The 23,885-nt window shown below is 38.4% G+C and overlaps 1 protein-coding gene across 2 annotated transcripts in view; it reads left to right on the forward strand.

Annotated features, from left to right (window-relative positions):
* Window positions 1-23,885, forward strand: part of PLEKHA5 (pleckstrin homology domain containing A5) — a 235,638-nt gene that overhangs the window by 185,676 nt on the left and 26,077 nt on the right. Inside the window, exons 13-18 of one of the 2 annotated variants that reach the window (XM_070947658.1) lie at window positions 1,939-2,058; window positions 2,851-2,904; window positions 7,391-7,471; window positions 15,274-15,336; window positions 17,304-17,384; window positions 17,521-17,670. In XM_070947658.1, the coding sequence (XP_070803759.1) occupies window positions 1,939-2,058; window positions 2,851-2,904; window positions 7,391-7,471; window positions 15,274-15,336; window positions 17,304-17,384; window positions 17,521-17,670 (549 nt within the window). The remainder of the gene's footprint in view (window positions 1-1,938; window positions 2,059-2,850; window positions 2,905-7,390; window positions 7,472-15,273; window positions 15,337-17,303; window positions 17,385-17,520; window positions 17,671-23,885) is intronic. The other variant, XM_070947657.1, reaches the window with a different exon arrangement.

Below are 23,885 nucleotides of genomic sequence, written 5' to 3' on the forward strand. Positions count from 1 at the left end.
TTTTGGTCACCACACTATAAAAAAGATGTTGAGACTCTAGAAAAAGTGCAGAGAAGAGCAACCAATATGATTAGGGGACTGGAGGCTAAAACGTATGAAGAACTGTTGCAGGAACTGGGCATGGCTAGCCTAGTGAAGAGAAGGACCAGGGGAGACATGATAGCAGTGTTTCAATATTTGAGGGGCTGCCACACAGAGAGGAAGGGGTCAAGCTATTTTCCAAGGTACCCAAAGGCCAGACAAGGAATAATGGATGGAAACTGATCAAGGAGAGATTCAACCTAGAAATAAGGAGGAATTTTCTGACAGTGAGAACAATCAACCAATGGAACAGTTTGCCTTCAGAACTCGTAGGAGCTTCACTACTGGAAGCTTTCAAGAAGAGATTGGACTGTCATCTATCGGAAATGGTGTAGGATCTCCTGCTTGGGTGGGTGGATTGGACTAGATGACCTACGAGGTCCCTTCCAACTCTGTTATTCTGTTAAAATGGCGGGGACTTACATCAATCTCAGCAGTACTTCAGGAGCATAAAGGAGGCAGTTTTGGAAATGGAAGATTAACACAATCAAAAAGACAAATAATGAGAAAATTGTAAATAGCTGAAATCAGGATCCACGATAGAATGTCATACGTAAGAAATGTTATTAACCCGATTATGACTTTTTGTGTTTGGGCAAAAGACACATAACAGCAAATTGAGTGAAGGAGAATAGTCTGTCTTAAAATATTCAAGGTTAGGATTCTTCTTGGCACTAGAAGCTTGTGGAAAAGTAGAGCAGTTTTCTCTTTCTCCAGACATAAGATTTTGTTTAAAACTGCTACATGTCAAATCAAAATAACTTATTTTGAAGCATTGGCTGTATTCGTAGTTTAATAATAAGGTAGCTGTTTGATTCAAAAAAGCCTACACACCAGCTGTCTATCTGTGGATGCAAGTTTATGAATCAGTGACACACTGATTGCTTTCAAGGTGTTTTTGCTTTCTATCTCAATTTATCCTTGATCCTCAAACTTCAAGCCGTGCTTTTGTGCCTTCAGTTCTAAGTTAAATGTGCTGAGGAATAGTCTGGGGAAATGTGGGAAGATCTGTATTAAAAGAAAGTAGAAAGCGAATTGTAGTTTGAGTCTGCTATCTTCAAATGTGTATGCCCTTTTTTGTAAAAAGTATGGGTTATTTCATTCTTATTCTTTTTCCACCCTTAGAATCAGTTAATAGTTTCCATAGCTTTCCATACTTTTCTGAGGAAGTATTCAAGACGTTTGGATACACACAGCCTCTCTCTGGCTCTTCCCAGCTTTGGGGGATGGGAAGCAAATCAAGTTTGAATATGATATGCACAAAAATAAAACTAGCTGCAGTGACACCCGTTGTCATCCTTCTATTTGGAGGAATTTACTCCAAACTGGTTCCCCCTGGTTGAGACAGATTTTTTTGGAAAGCATCATCAGTTCCCTTGCTCCAAAGCAGGGGTCAGCAATCTGCGGCTCTGGAGCTACATGTGGCTCTTTCACCCCTCTGCTGCGGCTCCCTGTCACTCAAAATATGTGTCACAACCGCCAATGTGCGACACCCGCCAGCACGCAATTTATTGAGCTTTTCAACCCCTGGTAGGCCAACCATGGATAAATCCAATAAAAGTTTCAGAAGAAAACAGAACGTTTAATTCAACTACATATGCTAGTTTTGTGGCCGCTCAAGAAATAATCAGGCATGGGAAGAGTTTTGTGGCTCCCGGTGTTTTCTTTTCTGTGGGAAACGGGTCCAAATGGCTCTTTGAGTGTTTAAGGTTGCAGACCATGCTCCAAAGGGACTAACATAACTTGGTTATACTATACTAGCTAGCATTGTTGAATGCAAGTGTAAAACCGAAGTTTTGTCTGGGACAAGAATGAACTAATTTTCCACTGTTGGCTTCTTACCCAATGTTCCTTTAGCCAGAGGAGCTCACTCTGCTGCTCATAAAGCTGAGAAGGCAGCAGGCCGAACTGAGTAGTATCCGGGAACACACATTAGCACAACTCATGCAGCTAAAACTTGAGGCCAGCAGTCCAAAGGTCAGCTATGAAGTGATGTTTCTCATGTGCCATTTCCCCCTCATTCCAACTCTGTAGCCTTGGGCCGCCATTTCCTAATGTGGAATCTGCTTTCCTGGTTGTCTCTGGTGTTCTGCTATTAACCCTTTGAGTTCTGGTGTGAGATACATTGATCTCCAAACGAAGAGAGTAATTACAAAGCCATTTTGCTTTCATGAATTCTAAATTATGCAAATTACTAGATGACACCCAATTCTGAAACCAGAACAGGTTAGAAAAGGCCATAAATACAATCTGGCACAAGTGTTTTCATTCTTTTTTCTGCGACAACTTACAAATTGGTTTTTTTTTTTTTTTAGCTGCAGGAAATGCATCCACGTGTATCAAAGGGTTTATAGTTTGAATAGATTTAACGATGTGTTATTTTTTTTGTTCTTCATTTTGTTTTAATATTGAAAGCTAATTTTTGTAGCTAATATGACTTGTTGAGAGCAATTGCAACTGTAACTTAATCTCACTAATTAAATTAACTCATTAAAATTAATTTAAAAGCCAGTATGTTTTTTTTTTTTTAATTTTAGCTTCTGTATGTCAATGAAATATTACTTAATCCATTTAAAGGCCAATGTCAGTTTTACAGTTCTCAGTTTTCGCTGAGTTTTATGTATGGCATCAGCAGGCATAATCTAAAAATCGTTAAAAGTTAAGATGTGTGGTGTCCTTTTCTTTCCTGAATGACTTTTTCACCTCTTCGTATCTGTCCTTTTCTTTCTTTCTTTCTTTCTTTCTTCCTCTCTGAATGCTGGTTGCTAGAATGAGATTCTTTCTCATCATCTCCAAAGGAATGCCATTTATTTGGACCATCAGGTGGGACTTATAGCTTCTTTTTTTGTATGTTTATATTTAACAATATGTTGATTCTTTTTTGTCACGGAACTTGACAAAGTCGCTGAAATTCTGCTACCATTTTAAAATAGTGGGGAAAAGTTTCTGCAGCGGTTAAGTGGTGCAATTTTAATTGGCAAGTCACCTCTCTTGCTCCTATTGATCTAACTGCTAGATTCCAAAAATTGTACCGTATCATTTGGGATGCACTATTCGAATTACTACAGGTAATCCTCTATTTACAACCATTTATTTACTGACTGTTACAATTCAGTTCAGTTCAGTGACCATTCAGCGCAGTTACAACAGCGCTGAAAAAAGTGACTTACAACCCGTTCTCACACTTAACAAGTGTCACAGCGTCCCAGTGATCACATGTTCAAAATTCTAGTACAGGTAACAGGTAACCATGAATTCATTTAATTATTGCAGTATCCCAGAGTCTTGTGATCGCCATTTGCAACTTTCCCAATCGGCTTCCAACAACCAAAGCCAGGTTTGCTTAATGATCACGTGACTCTAATAACATCTACAATGATTCACTTAGCAACCATAGCAAAAAAAGATTGTAAAATTGGGGGTGATGCACTTAAAAACTGCCTTGCCTAGCAGTGGAAATTCTGGTCCCAGTTAAGATCTTGGGGACTACCTTTAATTTGTGTGGTCCTTATCTAGAATGCTAATGGCGAAATGAAGACATTTTAGGGATAATTATTTCTATTTCTTCCACTGACTATCTGTTTTCTGAATTAAATATTATTATTAAACTTGGAACACAAGTCTGTGCCATTGTATTTATATTTTGCAGATGTTTCCCCTTATTTAGAACAGGCTTCACCAAATGCATCTGGCAAAAATGAAAATCTTGCCATTATCTTTTTGTGATTATTGTCGTCTCTTTTACTAAAGAAATTGGGAACTCTTTCCAGATTTCTACTTTTCCTTTATCATCATCTGTCTTTGCAATTATAAAGCTAAATTTCTGATTGGAATGCTGTTGAGCCAACATTAGCCCACAATGGGATACTCCGTCTATCTGAGGCCAGTCAACATTTTTATTAATTGGACCCAACATAAAATCTCTTCGTTTTATAAACTTTTTACTCAAAACGTAAAGGTTGATCTTCATTTCACCATGTATACTGCTGTGATTTGCAGTCAGAGTGTTCATACTGTTTCCATTAGAACCATTTGAAACATGAAACTCAATTAACTTCATATCTTAAGAATTTTGGAGACGTCTCAAGCAAGAAAATTCTCAGGATTTTTGATTCAGCCTGGCCAGAAATAAAAGTTATACATTCAGAATCATTCGAATTGAAACACTTTTACAAACTTTTAATCTGCAGGAGAAAATGGCAAGCATTTTCAAGAATACTAAAAACAGATTAGCATTCCCTTAGTAGTGTTATTAATATCACACGCTCCTTGAAGAGGCTGCATTTTCATATTATTGTACAATATATTGCACACTATATTTTTTGAAGCAAATATATTTTTAATAGGGTACGACAGTTAAATCTGTTTTGTGAAATGAAATTTAGGGAAGCCCCTGCTTCATTTAAAACAGGTTTTATGGTGGCTTACGTATAATGCTAACACAGGATTTTCAGTTGTCTGCAAAAATTTTTGACAGACTGGGTTTGCCTGCTTATCATATCAATGCTGAAAACTTGAATTGGATTTCAGTGCATGCAATTAATGTGTATTAATTTAAGTCATGTTGCTGGGTTTGTGTTCATCTTTGGGCAGCTTAAAATATTCAAACTAGATGCAGTAGGCTTGTATTGACATTCATTTCAGACATTAGTTGTAGAGCTGACGCTAACCTGAGTCGTTTTAGGAATATAACTCTGAATAACCCTTGAAAGACATCAGTTTTCATTCTTCCCTCGTATCTGCTTATGAGCAGTACATTAGTGATCAGGTCACTCAGAAACTCTGAAATAGCCTAGTTTTAGCACACTGGAATTGCGATTAAGTCAATATCTCCAGAGACTCCCTAACTGCATGGAAACTTATATCCTGCAGAATTTTTTATATGTATTGTTGTAGTTTCACACAAGCTTTTGCCCTGTTGGGTCCTTGGTGCTCACCGAGCTTGGTGGTTTTCTTGGAGACATTTCATTGCTTCTAGCACTGACGATGTCACCTAATTTAGTAATGAAACCTCTGCAAGAAATTGTCTTTGGAGATTCTCAGTCATCCAGGTCATAGTTGTCCCAAAGGTGCTTTATTTCAAGAGGCAACTGGACTTTCGTGTTTGGCTTTGAAGCTTCTTGGATGAGAACCGAAGCGTCTTCAAAGGAAAACAAGAAAGTCCAGTCACCTCTTGAAAAAGCACCGTTGGGTCTGTAAGAAAAGCACCCAGTTTAGAGTGCACCAAGGACCCCGCAGTTCAACCCTGAGCTACAGATATTTTCTTCTATGGATATTGGCTCTGCTATTACCCTGAATACGGAATTGAACAACTCGCTGTGGGGACAGTTCAACAAATACAAAAGTTAAATTAATTTTGACGGACCCGTGGCCAATAATAATAATAAAATAACATCAATTCAGAAAGAGTTACAATAATTTTGACAAAAACATGATCACTAATAATAAAAGTACCTGAATTAAACAATTGATACAGGGTTGAATTGTCGCGCGGAGAATTGTCTTGCAGTGAGTTGGCCGTGGCAAATTGTCCTAGATCTCCTGAGCAGACACTTCATACTTCCTGTCTGAAGTGTGTTCATCACAGGCCTATTTTTGAATAAAAACGACGCTAGTTTTGACAGCTGAGAGCTGGTGTTACATTAATTCAAACATTCCCAGTAAATCTTTATTAAGCAAATGGATTGAAATTGGAATTGCTAAATCAACAGTAGAAACATAACTGATCTCTGAGATTAAAAAAAATATCCATGTTTTTTTGTCCCTGCTTACCTTATTTATTTGTTATACGCAGTAGAAGCTTTGCAACTGACAGAATGAATCTCTGAAAGGCAATCTGTCTTCCCTTGTATTAACAACAGCCACAAAATCATTGGCATAAATAAAATATTGGTACCTAAGGAAACGTGCAACATTATTTGTGTTTAGGAAAGATATAAAATTGACTCTATTAAATTTTGGTGCGGAAAAGTTGTTGTATTAAATAACAGCCCCTTTTTTATGAGGTTAGAATGGGAAAAAATTCTGCAATTAAAAAAAAAAGCCAGTTCTTGGTTAAGCGAGCTGCCTTCCTCACATACACATAGAAAATGTACCGTAGTTTGGCACTGATCTCTTACACAGCTATTGCAATTCTATTAACAGTTCCCATCTCTCATTTCAGTGTGTAACTTCTGCCATTTATTTCTTGGTTTTCATATTGCAATGCCAAGTTCTTTTCATCTCTTTTCTAAGTAAATAGATCAGTGGAATCTGTACAAAGGGACACATACAATCTAAAATTCTATATGTATATTGGTGCATTTTCTTGAATGGTATTAAGTGGATACACCATGTTTTAGTTGAACCAAATCCTTAAAAGCTCTATGTCAAGAGCACTTATCCTCCTTTTTTTTTTTCCAATGGAACTAGAAAGTCCAATAAATGAATTGAAAGTATTCAGAATTTTCTGTTCAGTCTTACGACTTCCAAAACTTTATTACAGATCAACACGGTAATAAGCAAACATGGCTTACAAAGCAGCTAATATAAATAGTATGAAATAGTCATCAGTTATCATACCAGAAAAACAGAGGTAGAAGCTATGTAAATACATTAACTATGTTCAGAAAAACTATTCATATTTATAATGTTATATTGAAGGTCAGGAAATGTATATGAAAATTAAATTGGCATTCGTTTTTTTAAAAAGCTTACAGTTTACACTGTAGAATAGGAATATAACCCCAATTCTTGCTTGCCATATTTCATACATAGCTCTAGAGCTGGTCCTACTAAGGGTTGGGAGGAGAAAGAGCTACTTCAACAGAGAAAAAAATGGGTGAAGTCATTCAATCTCCAAGTTGGTACATCATTGCTACCTTAAATTTTAAAAGATTTGCTCCAAAAACCACTATTTTGCCCAGAATGAGTGTTTATTTTGCACAGCATTTTTATCCTACATGCTACTACATGTCTTAATCTTGGTAAACTGAGTATATGTAAACGGGAGTAATGAAAATAGCACCTTATTCATCTCAATTAATTATGTTCTGTCTCGGGAAGCTTTCTAGAATCTTATTAATGATATTTATTGCTTAATTAATACGGAATGTACACCAATCTAGTTTCAATCCATAGATATTTTTTTTTCCAGTTTAGTTTAAACAAGCTCTTTGGAATGTACAAGTTTACTAATCGTGAGAGGAATTATAAACTGCTGCACTAATGGAAAACAATTAAAGTAGAGGCTATATTTACAGTGTCGTCTTTCAAATCTAGCCGTGCTGTAAACTGATGTTTGCTGTATGCTCCTCCTGATTTGAAATAGATGAAAGAGAATGAACCTTTAATCATCTTGGTTCACACTATGATTGAGAACTCGGCGCTAAGACCACAACTATACCATCAAGTAAGGTCTTGGATAGTGAATGAAATTGCTTTTTCTCATTGCAAAACTTTTCCTCAGTGACAGTTTTTGGTTGTTCCCCTCCAGTTTATCCATAACATTGGTGTTCCTCCCCTGTTTTTGTTTTTGGAAAACCACAAATCATCCATGCTTCCTACAATGTTGCAGTATCACTAGCATGGCTTTGCTGAACGTACTTGTCCTTGAGTATTGAGTGTCCTCTTTCCCCCCCCCCTTTGGATAACCTTTTTCCCCCTTTTCCAGAATATTTAACAAATGACTGCTTTTTGTAGGTGAATCCCATATATTCTGCTTCCGACATTTGTCCTAGCATGGATCTATGCAATCTCCTTTTTTCTTTCTTTCTTTTTGCCTTTGAAGGAATTAATCTTGGTTTAATGCAAAAGCATGCCAGCCGTGTTGTCATTTTCTGGCAGCTTTTTGTTCGAGGGGAAAAAAAAAATTACTAAATGTTGTAGGTTCCTGGACAATTGCGTGCATTCCTTCTCTTGCTCGTTTTCTTGTCGCTCTTGGGAGTTAAAAAGGATCAAAATCATTTTGATCTGGGGAATATAGCTCCTTAAGAGCACTATGTTCAGAAAGTCACAGCAAACAAAGTCAGTCTTTGAGTCATGATTATCAAGAGAGGAAATATGCTGAATGGAAATATAACATCAACATATTTGTTAGAAAATCATTGGAATGATCATTTAAACTTGAGCATCCTATATTTCACAGAATGCCAAATAAATTGATTGGTAGTGGAGATATGGTTTTCCTTTTTACACATAAAGTCTTTTTTTTTCTTTAAATTTATGATCTCGGAGGTTCCCAAGTTCCAAACTCAAATTGACTCATAATCTGAGCTTGGACCAACATGGAAGATCATTGATGCCTGTGGATGGAGAGCATTTAATTTTCTTTAGTAGCTGAATAACAACAGAGAATTTGGGCAGATGCAATTCTTGACCCTGTAGGTGTGGTAGATAAACCTGGCTCAACCAGATGTGTTTCCTAGGTCCTACAGTGAATAAACATCTTGGCTTCACTTTCTTAAACTTCTCTGAGACTGGGCGGGTTGTTAACGATTAACAGCCAAATGTGGAAAATAAAATTCTTAGGAAGGTTTAATAGTTTAAAATGAAAAGAATACAAAGAAAGCACAGATTCCTCATTGTTACTGTGTTTCCCCGAAAATAAGACCCTGTCTTATATTTTTTTGAACCCCGAAATAAGCCCTTGGCCATATTTTTGGGGAGGTCTTATTATTTTGGGGTGCATGGAGCAAGATGGAGCTCCTCTTGCCATCTTACCTGATTTCCAGTTCTGCATTTAAATATACTGCTCAAAAAAATAAAGGGAACACAAGCAGAAGACCTCCGAGATCTGAATGAATGAAATAGCCTTATTAAATACTTTGTTCTTCACATACAGTAGTTTATACACTGCTCAAAAAACTAAAGGGAACACAAAAGTACTGTATGTACCGAACAAAGTATTTAATAAGGCTATTTCATTCATTCAGATCTCAGATGTCTTCTGCTTGTGTTCCCTTTACTTTTTTGAGCAGTGTATTTTCGGGGAGGGCTTATTTTCAGGGGGAGGCTTATTTTAACGCATGCACTCAAAAGCCCGATTGAGCTTATTATCAGAGGATGTCTTATTTTTGGGGAAACAGGGTATCTTTTTATTTATTTAAACCCAGGTTCTGGTTTCACTTTTTTCCCAAGCTGGAAGTATTGATTTGTCCTTCACTAAATCATTTTGTAGCTGATTGCCTTACGTGAGGTTTTGAAGAAGGAGCTGCCCATGGGGATCTTTAGCAAACTGAATTGAATGTAGAGCTGGGAATAGTTGCTTTCAAGGTTTAATCTGCTATGCTTGGCATGATCCCTCTCATGCCCCCTTCCTGCCAAGCTTGAAGGGATGGGTCACAGCTGTCTGGAGTTGAACTTGACCTCCTGGTGGTTATATGAATACATCCATGCCGTTTTCTTGGCCTCTAGACAGCCATTCCCTTCTTGGAGGATCTGTGTGAGAGGGTTTTGTTCCCCATCTTCCCAACGTAGTGTATGGTTCTAGAATTTCTTGATGGATTCTGATCCAAGTACCAATGACGTCCTATCTTGCTTAGCTTTTTGAGATCAGCTAAGGTCAGCTAAGTGCCACTTGTTGGTGTCAGTTACAGTAGGCAAGCTAGAAATCACGGGAAGGCTATTTTACATTGAGAGTGGCTATAATATCATAGTCTTGCAGGTTTGATTGTGTTTCTACTTCATTGTGTTTCTCCTTCTTCTAGTTCATTGAATTAGGGAGGTGTCTGTCTGGGCTTTTTCCAAACAGTATCTATCTGTTGTGAACTTAAAGTATGTTTTACACCCTGACAACAGAGATGGCTTAACTCTGTCAAGCTCATCTTCCTTACTCTGACTTTCAACATGCCATCTTTATCAATTGCAAATATTTAATTCAGAACAATCCAGATGGTGACTGGGGAAAATATATTTGCAGCTTTTATCAATTAGCTTTCACTGAATGATTTCCTTTAAGATCAGAAATGTTCCCATAGTTTCAAGGAGCTAAAAATACTTCCATTCTCTGCAAGGATGTATAAAAAGAGGGAGCAAACTGATCTTTGAAATGAGCAAGGTATTTATGCCGGAAAAGTTAGCACCCAGAATTCATTTTCTGAGCAATTCCTTTGCATGACTCCTTCCTAGTTTTTACTCCTAAATGCAACTCCTATACTTGAGAAGCAACTATTCTCTGCAAAGGCTTCTGTAGCTAGCCAAGATGATACCAAGATGGTGAAATGAGCCTCGTGTCATGATTTAAGCACTGTTCTTTTATACGTGCCTCGTGATATGCAAGGATATAAGGAGAAGAGTTTCATGATGATGTCGGAACACACATTTTATCATTGGCCTCTTCCCACCCACCTCCCCCACGGATGCCCACGGCTCTCTGTGGCTCTTAAGAGGTTGAGCCAAGTGGTTGAAACAGATTTTCAAATCTCTGCTTGTGATCTCATGAGGCTTCCTACTTTGAGTTGCATCGCATGCCTGTTGTTTGCCAACAATTTTATGATCAATTACAAAAGACGAATAAATTATTTTTAAATTTGGTGATAGGCAGAAGCTTACCATATGGTGGATGCGTATAATGTATGGAAGCCCCAGCGTGAGGGTGAGCTTGGCATTATTGGTGCCTTGCTTCCACAGCTGTTTCCAAATTGAGGAAATCGGTGGAAGCATAATAGCTGATTGGCCTCTGGGGATCTAGAACCCATAGAGCAGGGGTGTCAAACTCGCTGCGTCACATTGCCGTCACATGACCTATCACGATGTTTTTTCCCCTTCGCAGAGCTGGGGTGGGCGTGGCCTGCATGTGACGCGTCCGGCCCATGGGCCGCCAGTTTGATACCCCTGCAGAGGATATGCTTTCCAAGCAGTTGTTATGGGAAGTGCCTTGTTGTTTGTGAAGTCCGAAAGTTTGAAGAGGGAGTTCTTTTGTCAATCCATTTTTGTCTGTGTTGCCAAGAGTTATTTAGAAATATTCTATTTTATTTCATTTTACTAAGTTTCCAGGTGCAAAGATATTATCAGAATGAGATAGGAAATGATAGATTTAGGGCATCATTTTGAAAGAAGACATTCTACTAACTACATTTTCCACATCTCTCAGTCCTCAGTAATATCAGAATCCTCAGCTCAAGGGCAGTTTGGACCATCCAAAGGCCCATCTTGCTTAATTCTGCATTTTAAATATTAGCTTTGATATATAACATTTCCAGAATAGCTATCATGATAAATTCATCTTTTTAAAATAGTACTTAGAAAACATGTGATATATTGATGTTACAACTATCAGAAGTAATAGTTATGCATCTCATGTGTTCATTGCGGCATTTTGACTGCATTTGAAATGGTTCTTTCCCCCTCATTACTCTTTCATAGTTGCCAAAGTTTTCTAGTGCCCTTAGGCTTCATGCTGAGTTCTAAGCAACATTTTTAAATTATGCATGTACAAAAAAAAAAAAAAAATCGAGTTGTGAGGTGTCATGAATATAATTGCCATGTTTCTTATGGAATACCTGAAGGACGCAGGTATTTTCTGAGGAGAAGCTGGTAGAACTGTATTGGTGAAAAAGGTTTTGATCTCTGCAATTGGAACCATCCCAAAACAGTTCTTGAACTAGATGGGCCAATGGTCTGTTTTGGCATTAAGCCCTTGCCAGTAAAATAGCGGCCCCCAACCTTTTGGGAACCCCAAGGACCGGTTCCATGGAGATCGGTTTTTCCATGGACCAGAGGGGGCGTGGTTTCTCATGCTGCCTGTATCCCACGGATGGGGTTTCTCTTGTTTGCCGACCCGGTTTCTGGCATGCCTCAGCCAAGTGCCGGTCCACCAACTGGGGCTTGGGGGACCCTTGCCCTAAAAGGTGGGAAAACACTATCACCTGTTTGGAAGATAATAGACAGTCTGGTATGCAGTACTGTTGTTTGGGCACTAGATAGTACTGTCTCTTGAGTCTTTATGGGGGTTTTATTATATGATCGAACATGGACATAACATCAAGCCTTAAAACATCTAGGCACTTTTTAAATAAGAAGTTGGAAATGGGGCCTTTATCTTTTCCTTAGATTTCCGAATGAGTTATCTTCAATGAACTCTATTTTGCCCATCATTTATTTTGGGGTGTCAAACTTGCATTGTCACGTGACGTATCACAACTTTTTTTCTCCTTCACTAAACCAGGCGTGGGCGTGGCCGGCGCGTGACACATCTGGCCTGCGGGCTGCTAGTTTGACACCCCTGATTTAAATGCTGTTGCTGCTGCCTCTTCTTTTTGAGTTTCAAATATCCCTCCCTCAACTAAAAAGTCAATGGATGAAACTAGGTTAGTTAATAGAGTGAATTTGCTGTTTTCCACTTGGAAAGTTATTTCCATCTTAAACTGACCTTATTTTGAGGGTACGTAGATGTTTGCAATATTTTTCAACATGTGAGAGAGATCAGAAGATACGGTGGACAAGCTGTCATTCCATGAAATATTATTTTACCATTGGCAGTTTTCAAAATGAAGAACTCTGACAGCATTATTCCTTAGAACATAATTTTCAAGCTACTGGAAAAGACTGAGGATACTGTTATTTATTTTTGTTTTCTGTAGATTAAATACTCCAGAGCCAATAGAAATTCCCTTTGATTTTAAGTCTATAACTGAATTTAAAGTATAATTGTTATCTGTGCTTCAATTCAAGGTAGTATCAACTGTGTAGCTTAAAGTTAGCTTAAACTAACTGAAAATGATGGTTTGTTTGAAAGCAAACAGTATGTGAACTTCAGTATCATTGAAGTGTGGCATATTATTTACATTATGGACAAATGCTACATAAGAATAATTATTCCTTCTGAAATTGCATTTCTGAAAATGTGAGATTGGTAGAATGTGCTGTTGATAATTGACATTATTTTAAGAAACACAGAATGTTAATTAGATAGATTATATCGTTCCAAGAAGTTTAGGCGATTATCAGTGCATTTGCTTCAGTTTTAGGATATAAAAAAATAGGTAATTTAGATTCAGAATTGTCTATAACTTCATTAAAAATTACAGCTGAGGACATATATTTCATCCTATAATTTCTGCAGATTGATTCATACCTTTCTCCTTTGAGAGCTTGGCCAGATTTACATCAACCATATTTGAGCATATCTGTTTTATCATTTATATATATATATATTTCCATTCTTCAATTCTTTCTCCTATCAAGGTGAATTGTGTAGAACATATTCAAGTGGGTTTGTAAAACAAGGTACTAAACTTCATACCAAATTAAAATATCTAATCTTTCTGAATTTAAAGGTGCTGTGGCTTTTTCATCTTCCAGTGCTCATTTCATTAAATGTTCATTTCAAAGCAAAGTTATTTATATGGCTTTAATACACAGTGCATTCCCTCAGATTGTCACCAAGCGCATTTGCATGAGGATAGATGCCTTGAAATGAAACACTTTTTTTAAAAAAACAAAAAAAACCTTCGGGCGGATCTGTTCTGTGATTGAAATATTTGAATTGCTAAATCCTTGCCTCATCTTTGTCTTTCAGTTTTATTGTTTTAAACACAATGAGGTTAGGCTTCTAATCTAATTGCATACACAAAAATACTGTGCGTGAATGTGAAAGTAAGGAGGGTAATTGATATTTTGAGAACTAATAACTTAAACAACGTTGTGAAGGATTCAGAACTTTTGTAAAGTGTTTATTGGGATGGCCTCAGTACAGATGTAACAATTAGGCATATGTGTTTGAGGCATTTTTTCTTTCCCTTCTTCCACTCTCCTGACCATAAAGTTGTGTCTCCATTCATCACTTTGGCTTCAAACTCACTTGTCCTTTTATCTCAAACTTGCAAAATTATTTTAAAGCATTTGTTGAAAACTCTTGACGGTCCTTTTAATTATAAAATTAATTTTAATTATAAAATTAATTTACTGCTGATTCAGACTTAGCACAAGATCATGGTTAAAGAGTGGAAAGGAATGGGGAAGTGTTCACAATCACATGAGGGCATTATATCTGTATTGGGCCTCTGTCCATTTATTAATGCAAAAGTTGTGGATTTGCTCACAAGGTTTTTGCCACAACCATTATCCTCTTCAGAATTTTTTTTTTTAAGAATCTTGCTAATCAGCAGTCTTAAAATGTAGAGGTGAGAATGAATATATGGCATAGACCAGGGGTGTCAAACTCACGGTGTCACGGTGGCATCACATGATGTATCACGGATTTTTCCCCCCTTTGCTAAACCGGGCGTTGGCGTGGCCAGCGTGTGACGCATCCGGCCACGAGTTTGACACCCCTGGCATAGACAGTTTCCTTCACACTACAGTGGATTGCACTAGCTGCCATTCCATTTAGAAGTTTATATCTCTTGAGGAAGGAGGTATCAGAACGACGGTTTATTGTAGAACTAAGCTGGGAAATCTCATGTAACCAACATTCCTGCTGTTTTTAGAAATTCCCAGTCTATATCTATTTATCTAGAATGGGCTATTTTGCCCCTGTGTAGCAGTGAACTCTTCTCTAAATGCTTATCTTCTCAATAATTCCTACGTTCCTCCAGTGTTTTACATTTTGAACTACTGGTGCATCTCCCCTCACAAGACAGAGAAATCTTTTTATACACATGGCTGTGTGAGAAGCATTTTTTAAAAGAAAATTTGACAAAATACACCCAGAGTAGTAGGCCCTATCTACAGGCAGTTGTCTTTCTGTTTTTCATTGTTGTAAGACATAACTGAGAATAATCTCTTCTATACATCTCAAGTAAGAGTTTTACGGAGCTTTTCTGAAAGGTAAAATAAAGGCAGGATGGAGCTTCATATTCTGAATTCTCATATGCAGATTTACTCTCTGCTATTAGGATGTCAGATCCTTGGTTTCACTGATTTATGTACTCCTAATTTGCTTCATGGGGGGTTCTTATTTATTTGAGTGGCTAACAAAACTAAATTTAGATTATTTTATGATAATTATCTGAAGCTCACAGATAACATGCCATTCCGTTTTCATCTTTGGGGAAGCTTTCCACCAAGAGTAAAACAGTTCTCCATTCTGACAGTCTAAATTTGGCATCCATTATGAATGAATTTACATAGTGTATGTTGATTAAGGCATATTAAGTGCTTAACATTTTGATCTAAAAGTAATGTATGCTTAATTAAACGTTCGCTTCGGAATGCATGGTTTGGCTTGATTTTAGTGAAGTGGTTTGATGGCAGTGTTTTTCCTTGTTATAGCTGACGCAAGATGAAAGTAGGTCTACTCTGTACAAATACAGATCAGAAGAACTGGATATTGATGTAAGTACTTTTAGCTCTCTGATTATTGATATTTTTTTTTAAATTAAACTGCTGTCTTTGTAAGTGAACAGTCTAATAACTCTTTCTATCTTTGTGCAGAAGAGTTGAGTTATACCTTGAGATAAATTTGAACCAATAGGAAATATGTACAATATCTTCTGCAGGTACCTAAGATAGATCACATAGGTCATTGGCCAATGGGGTGCTTAGATCTAGCCCGTGGGGCTGCCCTGGAAACAGCAAAGGATCAGCCCGTGGTGCCTCTGCCAATGAAAACTGAGCTCAAGAGGGCCGTGTGCGGCCCTCACAAGCTCCGTTTTTGGCTGCAATGGCCTCCTGCAGCTGTCTGCTAGTGAAAACAAAGCCCGGGAGGGCCACACACGGCCCTCATAAGCTCCATTTTTGCTGGCAGAGGGCTGCAGGAGGCCGTTGCAGCCATAAACGGAGCCCAGGAGGGCCGCATGCCAGAGGTGGGTTTCAGCAGGTTCTGACCAGTTCTGGAGAACCGGTAGCGGAAATTTTGAGTAGTTCGGAGAACCGGTAGTAAAAATTCTGAGTGGCCCTGCCCCCATCTATTCTCTGCCTCCCAAGTCCCAGCTGATCAGGAGGAAATGGGGATTTTGCAGTAACATTCCCCTGGATTGGGGACAAAATGGAGATTTTACAGTATCCTTCCCCTGCCACACCCACCAAGCCATGCCCACAGAATTTTTTGAAACCCATCACTGCCACATGCTGCCCTCACGAGCTCCGTTTTTGCTGGCAGAGTGCTATCAAAACAAACTACTAGCAAAAGTGGCATTTGATCACAGGAGTAACGTTGAGCTCACCACACCCATTCTGGCCATGCCCAAGGTTAAACACAACCCCGATGTGGTCCTCAATGAAATCAAGTTTGACACCCCTGGCATAGGTCATAGCACCAAGATGAGTCAGTTTATATCGGGAAGTACAGGTAGCCCTCGACTTACAACCATTTGTTTAGTGACCCAAGCTACACTATGTGACTTATGGCCAGTTTTCACATTTAACGACGGTTGCAGCAGCCCCATGATCACATGATCAAAATTCAGAAGCTTGGCAACTGACATGTATTTATGACAGTTGCAGTGTCCTGGGGTCATGTGATCACCTTTTCTGACCTTCTGACAAGCAACATCTATTGGGGGGGAAGCCAGATTCACCTAAGAACTGAGTTGCTAACTTATCAAGTGTAGTGATTGTGGCAAGAAAGGTCGTAAAATAGGGCAAAATTCACTTAACAAAGGTCTCACTTTACGACCGAAATTTTGGGTTTCAGATGTGGTCGTAAGTGACCAGGGGTGTGTGTGCAAAGGTTGTAAATGTGAAAAACGGACATAAGTCAGATTTTTCAGTGGCGTTGTAACTTTGAATGGTCACTAAATGAACTTTTGTAAGTTGAGGGCTACGTGTATTATATGCCTGAACTTGAAACTAAGCTCTATTTGCACATAACCAGCAGTGAAATGCAACCAGTTCAGGCGAACCAATAGTAGAAAAAAAAGCTACCAGTTTGTCCGAACAGGTATCAGCTATGCTGCGTGATTTAAAATTGCTAAAATCTAAATCGCGCGGCACAGCTGTTTCCCCCCTTCGCTGTTCTACTTACCTTCCCAAGCCTCCTTTTTCTGCGCGAAGTATGTGTTTGGCATGCACAGCACATGCATGGGCAGCGAACTGGTGGCAAACTGGGAAGGATTTCACCACTGATAGAGACACACACACACATACAGAGAAATCATTAGTTCAAAGTACGGTACCTAAGAGAATTGATAAAGATGTTTGAATTTCTGTTTCCAGCCAAATGCATGATTTTGACTTGAAGAGTGAAGATCTGCTGTTGGACATTTTTTCCAGTCTTTGTACAGACATGTCTATGTATCAATAGTCAGTATTTCAAAGCAGCTAGTGGTTACGAATTATCCACAACTTTTCTTCTGCACTAGGCTAAGCTTAGCCGGTTATGTGAACAAGATAAAGTCGTGCAGGCCCTCGAAGAGAAGCTTCAGCAGCTGCACAAGGAAAAAGTAGGATAATTATATTTATTATTCCAGATTTATGTTATTTTGCACGCTTTATTATCAGAACATTGATAAGTGACGTAAAAAGAAAATCAGTCCAATGATGCAGAACATTAAAAAATTACTCTTTTCATTACCGCAGTACACGCTTGAGCAAGCTTTGCTATCGGCCAGCCAAGAGATACAAATGAATGCAGAAAATCCAGCTGCCATACAAAATGTCATCTTGCAGAGGGATGATTTACAGAATGGCCTGCTGAGCACTTGTCGAGAAGTATCTCGGGCTACGGCGGTAAGAAAATGCAATTCTTTTCCCTTAGTAAAACTCATTGCTGTGCTTAGCGATGTCTCTTATTGTAGCGTTGTCTACGTGTTTTTCTTATTACATGCTTGCAAATACCGATTCGTCTTTGATTTGCCAAATCTGTAGCAGGCTTAGAAAGTCTGGATGGAAGTTATTTTGCTACAGTGGAATAAATGAATGCCTTTATTTTTTAAAAAAAAAACTTTAAAAAATAATAATAGTAAAATCTGCTCTGCCTGTTCTAGCAAAAGCTGGAATTCTTCATCAGACGAATTATCTTAAAATATCCTGAGGTCATCAAGCTGACATATCTATTCAAGCTGTCGTTTTTACAGCTATTTCATAGGAAATATATCACCACAAATCTTTCAGTTTCTTGTTTCTGTAGTCAAAATAAATCAGATCCCTAGCCTTTTCCTTTGCCATTTCTATCTGTACTCTTTCTGTGTTATTATCCCCAAACTGCTCTTTATCAAACTCCTATCTGCTGCTAGACTTCCTATTTTTAGATGCCTAGACTTAGTCACAGCTTACTAATCTACTTAGTTTTGATGAACAATTACAGGTAGTTGACTTACAACAGTTCATTTAATGACCCTTTGAAGTCACAATGGCACTGAAAAAAGTGACTTAAAAACCGTTTCTCACACTTAACAACCATTGCAATATCCCCAGGGTCATTCATTCACTTCTGCCATCAACAACCTCCCACCGGCCAATATGCTCCCATAGAGAGGGGCTCCTCAGGGTGCCGTTGGCCAAACAATGCCGATTGGCGACTCCCAGGGGGAGAGCCTTCTCTGTGGGGGCACCAACCCTTTGAAATGAGCTGCCCCTAGAGCTTCATGTTAGCCCCGACCTGCGTACTTTTCGCCGTGCCCTAAAGACCTTCCTGTTTCAGCAAGCCGGACTGGCCTAATATGAATTTTAAGTGAGTGTATGTGTGTTTTAATTGAGGGCCAAATTGTATATATTTGTTTTAATTGGTTTTAAATTTTATAATTTCATGTGTTTTAATGTGGCTGTACAATGCCCTGAGTCCCCTGGGAGAAGGGCGGTATAGAAATCCAATAAACTTAAACTTCATTGGCATCCTTCAGTCTCAAAAGACTATGGTATCGTGCTCTGGAAAGAGGTCCTAAAACAGCATCTGGTGTGACTAAAAAGGCCAATTCGAGAGTGGCCATCCCTTCCACACTGAGGGCAGATACATTCCGTCCCCTGCCCAGCCCCCAGATTTCACTGGTTCCGGGACTGCCTTTTTTCCTCAGCCTGCTGAACAAGTGTCTCTTTGAATTGGAGAAGGCCATTTTGATCCCCAGGGTCATGTGATCAGTATTCAGATGCTTGGCGTATTCATGATGGTTGCAGGTTCCCAGGGTCATGTGGTCACCTTTTGAAACCACCTGATGAGCAAAGTCAATGGAGAAGCTAGATTCACTTAACAACCGTGTTACTAACTGCAGTTATTCACTTACCAACGGTAGCAAGAAAGGTCTTAAAAATGGGGCAAAGGTCAACACATTTCTCACTTAGCAACAGAAATTTTGGGCTCTGTGTGGTCGTAAATCAAGGACTATCTGTAATTATAGGATCCAGCTATTTTTAAAATAGCTGTGTGGCACACAAATCTGTTCCACATAGCGGAATGCCTGGAGGGCACTGTGAAAAATCCAAATACTATTTTTCCAGAGTAATGTGTGCTACGCAAGGATTTAGATCAGCATTTCTCAATCATGACAGCTTGAAGATACGTGGATTTCAACTCCCAGAATTCCCCAGCCAGGTCTTGAAGTCCACACGTCTTCAGGTTTTTGAGGCAATATACTAGACACCGTAATATCCTTACTAATTGTAAATGTTGGTGTCCCTGCTCACCTATGTCAAACATTCATAAATTAAGAAATTAAAATTATTGATTTTTTTTTCCTTATAAAGGATGGGGAGCAGGTACAGAATGTTTTATTTTGATCCAGACTCAAAATGTTTCAAACTACCCATATTTACTACCTCAACTCAACTCAACTAGAAGATATAGAATTACCTATAGATACTGAATCATTAAATTAGAAGAGACTACTTAAGCCACTGAGTTCTAGTCCTTCTTCAGTGCAGAAATCCAAATTAGTGTTCTTGACAGTTAGCTGGAATAGCTAAAACCTACCATCTCTTCTTTTCAACACCTCTGAAAGAACTGCAGTTTATCTTTAAAACAGGATAGATAAAAATTGATGTTTTTTTAAAAAAATCAAAAAAATCAGATAATTTTTAAAAATTTAAATCGGATTTTTTTTTAATCAAATTTATTTTAATAAAATGCTTTTGGAGTAAAAATCTATCTAAAGATAGCTTTCTATTTAAGGTACATTAATAATTTAGTTTATTCAGCATGAAACAGAGCTTATGCAGCATGAGGCTGTATATTCTGCAATATTGGGACTCGGTGAGTCAACAGCGGGTCAGAGGAGGAGCCGCTGCGGGACAGAGATCACGGTTGCTCTTTAAAAATTATGATTTAAATCGAGTTGATTTAAATCAAGCCTTTTTACTAGTGATTTAAATTGTGATTTAAATCGTGATTTAAATTGACTTGATTTAAATCAAATCCACCCTGCTTTAAAATATCAAGGACCCTCAGTATATGATAGATATATGTAGGAACAAATGTATCCTTTGCACATTTGCACTTTCCCTGCTTTACAGCTCAACCAGAAGGATTCTAGGTGGTTCAGTGGCTAAGACACTGAGCTTGTCGCTCAGAAAGGTCGGCAGTTTGGCGGTTCAAATCCCTAGTACAGGCCTCCTGCGTGAGCAGGGGGTTGGACTAGATGACCTCCAAGGTCCCTTCCAACTCTGTTACTGTTACCAATCTGTTACATGATTCCATCTACCTAGTAAGATCTGGTCAATTCTTAACAAGATTAGGACCCAACATGGCAGGTGCCCTAGTTTCCTCCATCAATGGAATTGTGGTGCTCCAAAGCAGACAGAGTGACATATTATGGAACAGGGAATAGTCATGTTGTGACTATATTTATATATTTACAGTCTATCTTTGGATTTGTAAATAGAATAAATACTTTCATATTTGCTCATTGAGAATGTAATTGTGACATGCTTTTTGTGATGAGCCACAGTGGTGCAGTCGTTACAGTGCAGTACTGCAGGCTACTTCTGCTGCCTGCCTGCTGCTTGCAATTTGGCAGTTCAAATTTCACCCGGCTGAAGGTTGACTCGGCCTTCCATCCTTCCAAAGTGGGTAAAATGAGGACCCAGATTATTGGGGGCAATAAACTGACTCTGTAAACTGCTTAGAGAGGGCTGTAAAGCGGTATATAAATCTTAAGTGCTACTGCTATTGCTTTTTAACATTTTGCCATATGCTAAATAAAAAAATAACATTTGCACTAGCCCCCGTTTAGCATTGGCAGTACAATATCTGTAACAGTCGAAGAATATCTTGTAACAGTACAATATCTGTTAGAGTCGTACTGCAAAAGATTAGCCGTAGCCTTGTTCTGTCATCTCTGTTTTGGGGAGAGAGGAGAAAACAGTAACTTCATTGAAGACAGTTTTCAGAAAAGGCAGGGTAAGGTTAGATAGCTAATGTGGATAATGAGGAGAGCAAAATAATTTAAGGAGGTTTACCCCCTGCTTTATTGTCTAAAGGAAGGCTTTGATCAGGTAGAGCCAGCCAAAATGTGGAACACATTAAGGCTAACAGGCATGCCGAGTGACTTGATTATTCTTCTGAGCAAAGTTCAAAATAAACAAGAAGCTACTGTAAGAACTGAATTTGAGGAAACAAAGAGATTCAGTGTAGGGAAGGGAGTGAAACAATAATGTGTTTTGTCATCATTTATGGTTAATTTACATGGCAAAAGTTTTAGAAAAATGGCAATATTGGAAGAGATTGCAGATGGAAACAAAATTGGAGGATGAAACACAAAGAATTAGAGCTATGCAGATGGCACCTTTTGTCCGCTGTAAGTAAAATATATACAAAATTTGGTGATTCCGGAGCAAAATGTTCTGGAGAACTATTGGATGTTTGTTCCCATCTCTCTCCGAATTCCTCTCCCTGCCATCCCAGTTCATTTCTGAATCTTCGTGAGACCAATTTCTGAAATTACATTCACCCGATGAAAGTGGCAACTTGCATCCATACAGATGCCTGAAGAATGGCATCATTTGAATGATATTTGACAAGGTTCAGAGAGGGAAACAGAAGATTCCAGAACATTCTCCAGAACATTCAGTTCCATAAGGAGAAATTTTCTGATAGTGAGAACAATCAACCAGTGGAATAGAAGTTGCCTTCTGAAGTTATGGGAGCTTCATCACTGGAGGCTTTCGACGGGAGATTGGACTGCCATTTGTCGGAAATGGTGTAGGGATTCCTGCTTGGGCAGGGGTTGGATTAGATGACCTATAAGATCCCTTCCAACTCTGTTAATCTGAATCTATTTAAGAATATCAAAGGCCTGGAGGCTAAAACATATGAAGGACGGTTGCAGGAACTGGGCATGGCTAGTCTAGTGAAGAGAAGAACCAGGGGAGACATGATAGCAGTGTTCCAATATTTGAGGGGCTGCCACAGAGAAGAGGAGGTCAAACTATTTTGCAAGGCACCTGAAGGCCAGACAAGAAATAATGGATGGAAACTGATCAAGGAGAGATTCAACCTGGAAATAAGGAGAAATTTTCTGACAGTGAGAACAATCAACCAATGGAACAGAAGTTGCTTCGGAAGTTGTGGGAGCTTTATCACTGGAAGCTTTCAAGAAGAGACAGGACAACCATCAGTCAAAAATGGTGTAGGGTCTCCTGCTTGGGCAGGGGGTTGGACTAGATGACCTACAAGGTCCCTTCCAACTCTGTTAATCTGTTAATTTACGCCCATTTCTACAGTAGTTGCAGAAATGCTCGTTAGGAAAATAAAATGGAAAATGAAAAACGTGGGTTAATCTAAAATATTAAGATGAAGGTAATGCCACTTGTAAATTCACAATGATTGCCATGAAATGAGAATGGTAGTTATTTGTATTTTCTTAAACTCAAGAACGGAAAAAGAGGGACCACTTCTGGAAAAATAAAGAGATTAATCTTACTCAGGAAGGCAGTGACAAATGTAGACAAGTTCATGACATATGCACACTTCTATCATCATATAGATCAGAATAGTTAAAGCAGTGCTTTTCTCAGTGATAATAGATACTATGATTGATGGACATTAAGGAAAAACAAAAATAATTATTGACTTCAAATGATTGATTTAGAGGGAGGTATTAAGAATATAATGGACTTCAAGAAGAACCAAATAAGTCAGTCTGGGACAAGTCTTTGAGGCAATAATTAGCAAGTAGAAGCTTATTATTTCTGCAGATGATACTTGTTGGGGATGCACTAGGAAAATGCAACCAAATGCATTGCACAGTTGAGGGGAGAAGATGGGAAGACAATGATTACAGTGGATAGATTGGATTAGAAATATTATTGTAATGCACCTGGAATTGCTATAGATTGTCATCTGTAGGAACAAGTCAGGATTTGTCCATATGGTCACTAGACATCAGCCCCAGCTCAGTGGTTCTAACTAATATAGCTATAAATCCACTAGCAAATGAACTGTATCCAAGCAGCAAGTGAACAGACACTTTTTAGAAGAAGTATCCACATTGAAATTTTTTTAAGACTTATGCCATACTAAAGAACAGGGACTCATTACTCATGGCAAGTAATGAATGGGAGTGAAGAGACAGAATTGAGCAAAAGAAGCGTGCACCAACTCTTCTATTGGATCTCCTTCCATGAGTTCATTAAACTGATATTAAATACAACCCAAGAAATCCAAGAAACAAACCAAGTGACAATAGAGAAAGTCAACGGAGGACTTCCCTCTTCATCAGTAATATTGCAAGATCTTCAGGTTTTTTTTTCCAATTAAAATATTAGTTTTGTTTGTTTGTTTTTCTGTTTTATATTTTACCGTTTACACTAAATAATATTAAAAAAATATTAGTTCCTAATAAATAAAGGAAACTGTGCAGACCTATTTCCCCTTGATGACTTGAGTTGTCAACCATCTGAAAAGATGACAGATCCTTCTCATATTTATCTTATAAAAATGTATATTAAATGATTTTTTATTTATTTGTATCCCACCTTTATTACTTTTACAACTAACTCTAGGCATTGAATAC

This window comes from Pituophis catenifer, unplaced genomic scaffold (assembly GCF_029215685.1).
Source record: "Pituophis catenifer annectens isolate HBS135680 unplaced genomic scaffold, rPitCat1.0.hap2 SCAF_7, whole genome shotgun sequence".
Lineage (NCBI taxonomy): Eukaryota > Metazoa > Chordata > Lepidosauria > Squamata > Colubridae > Pituophis > Pituophis catenifer.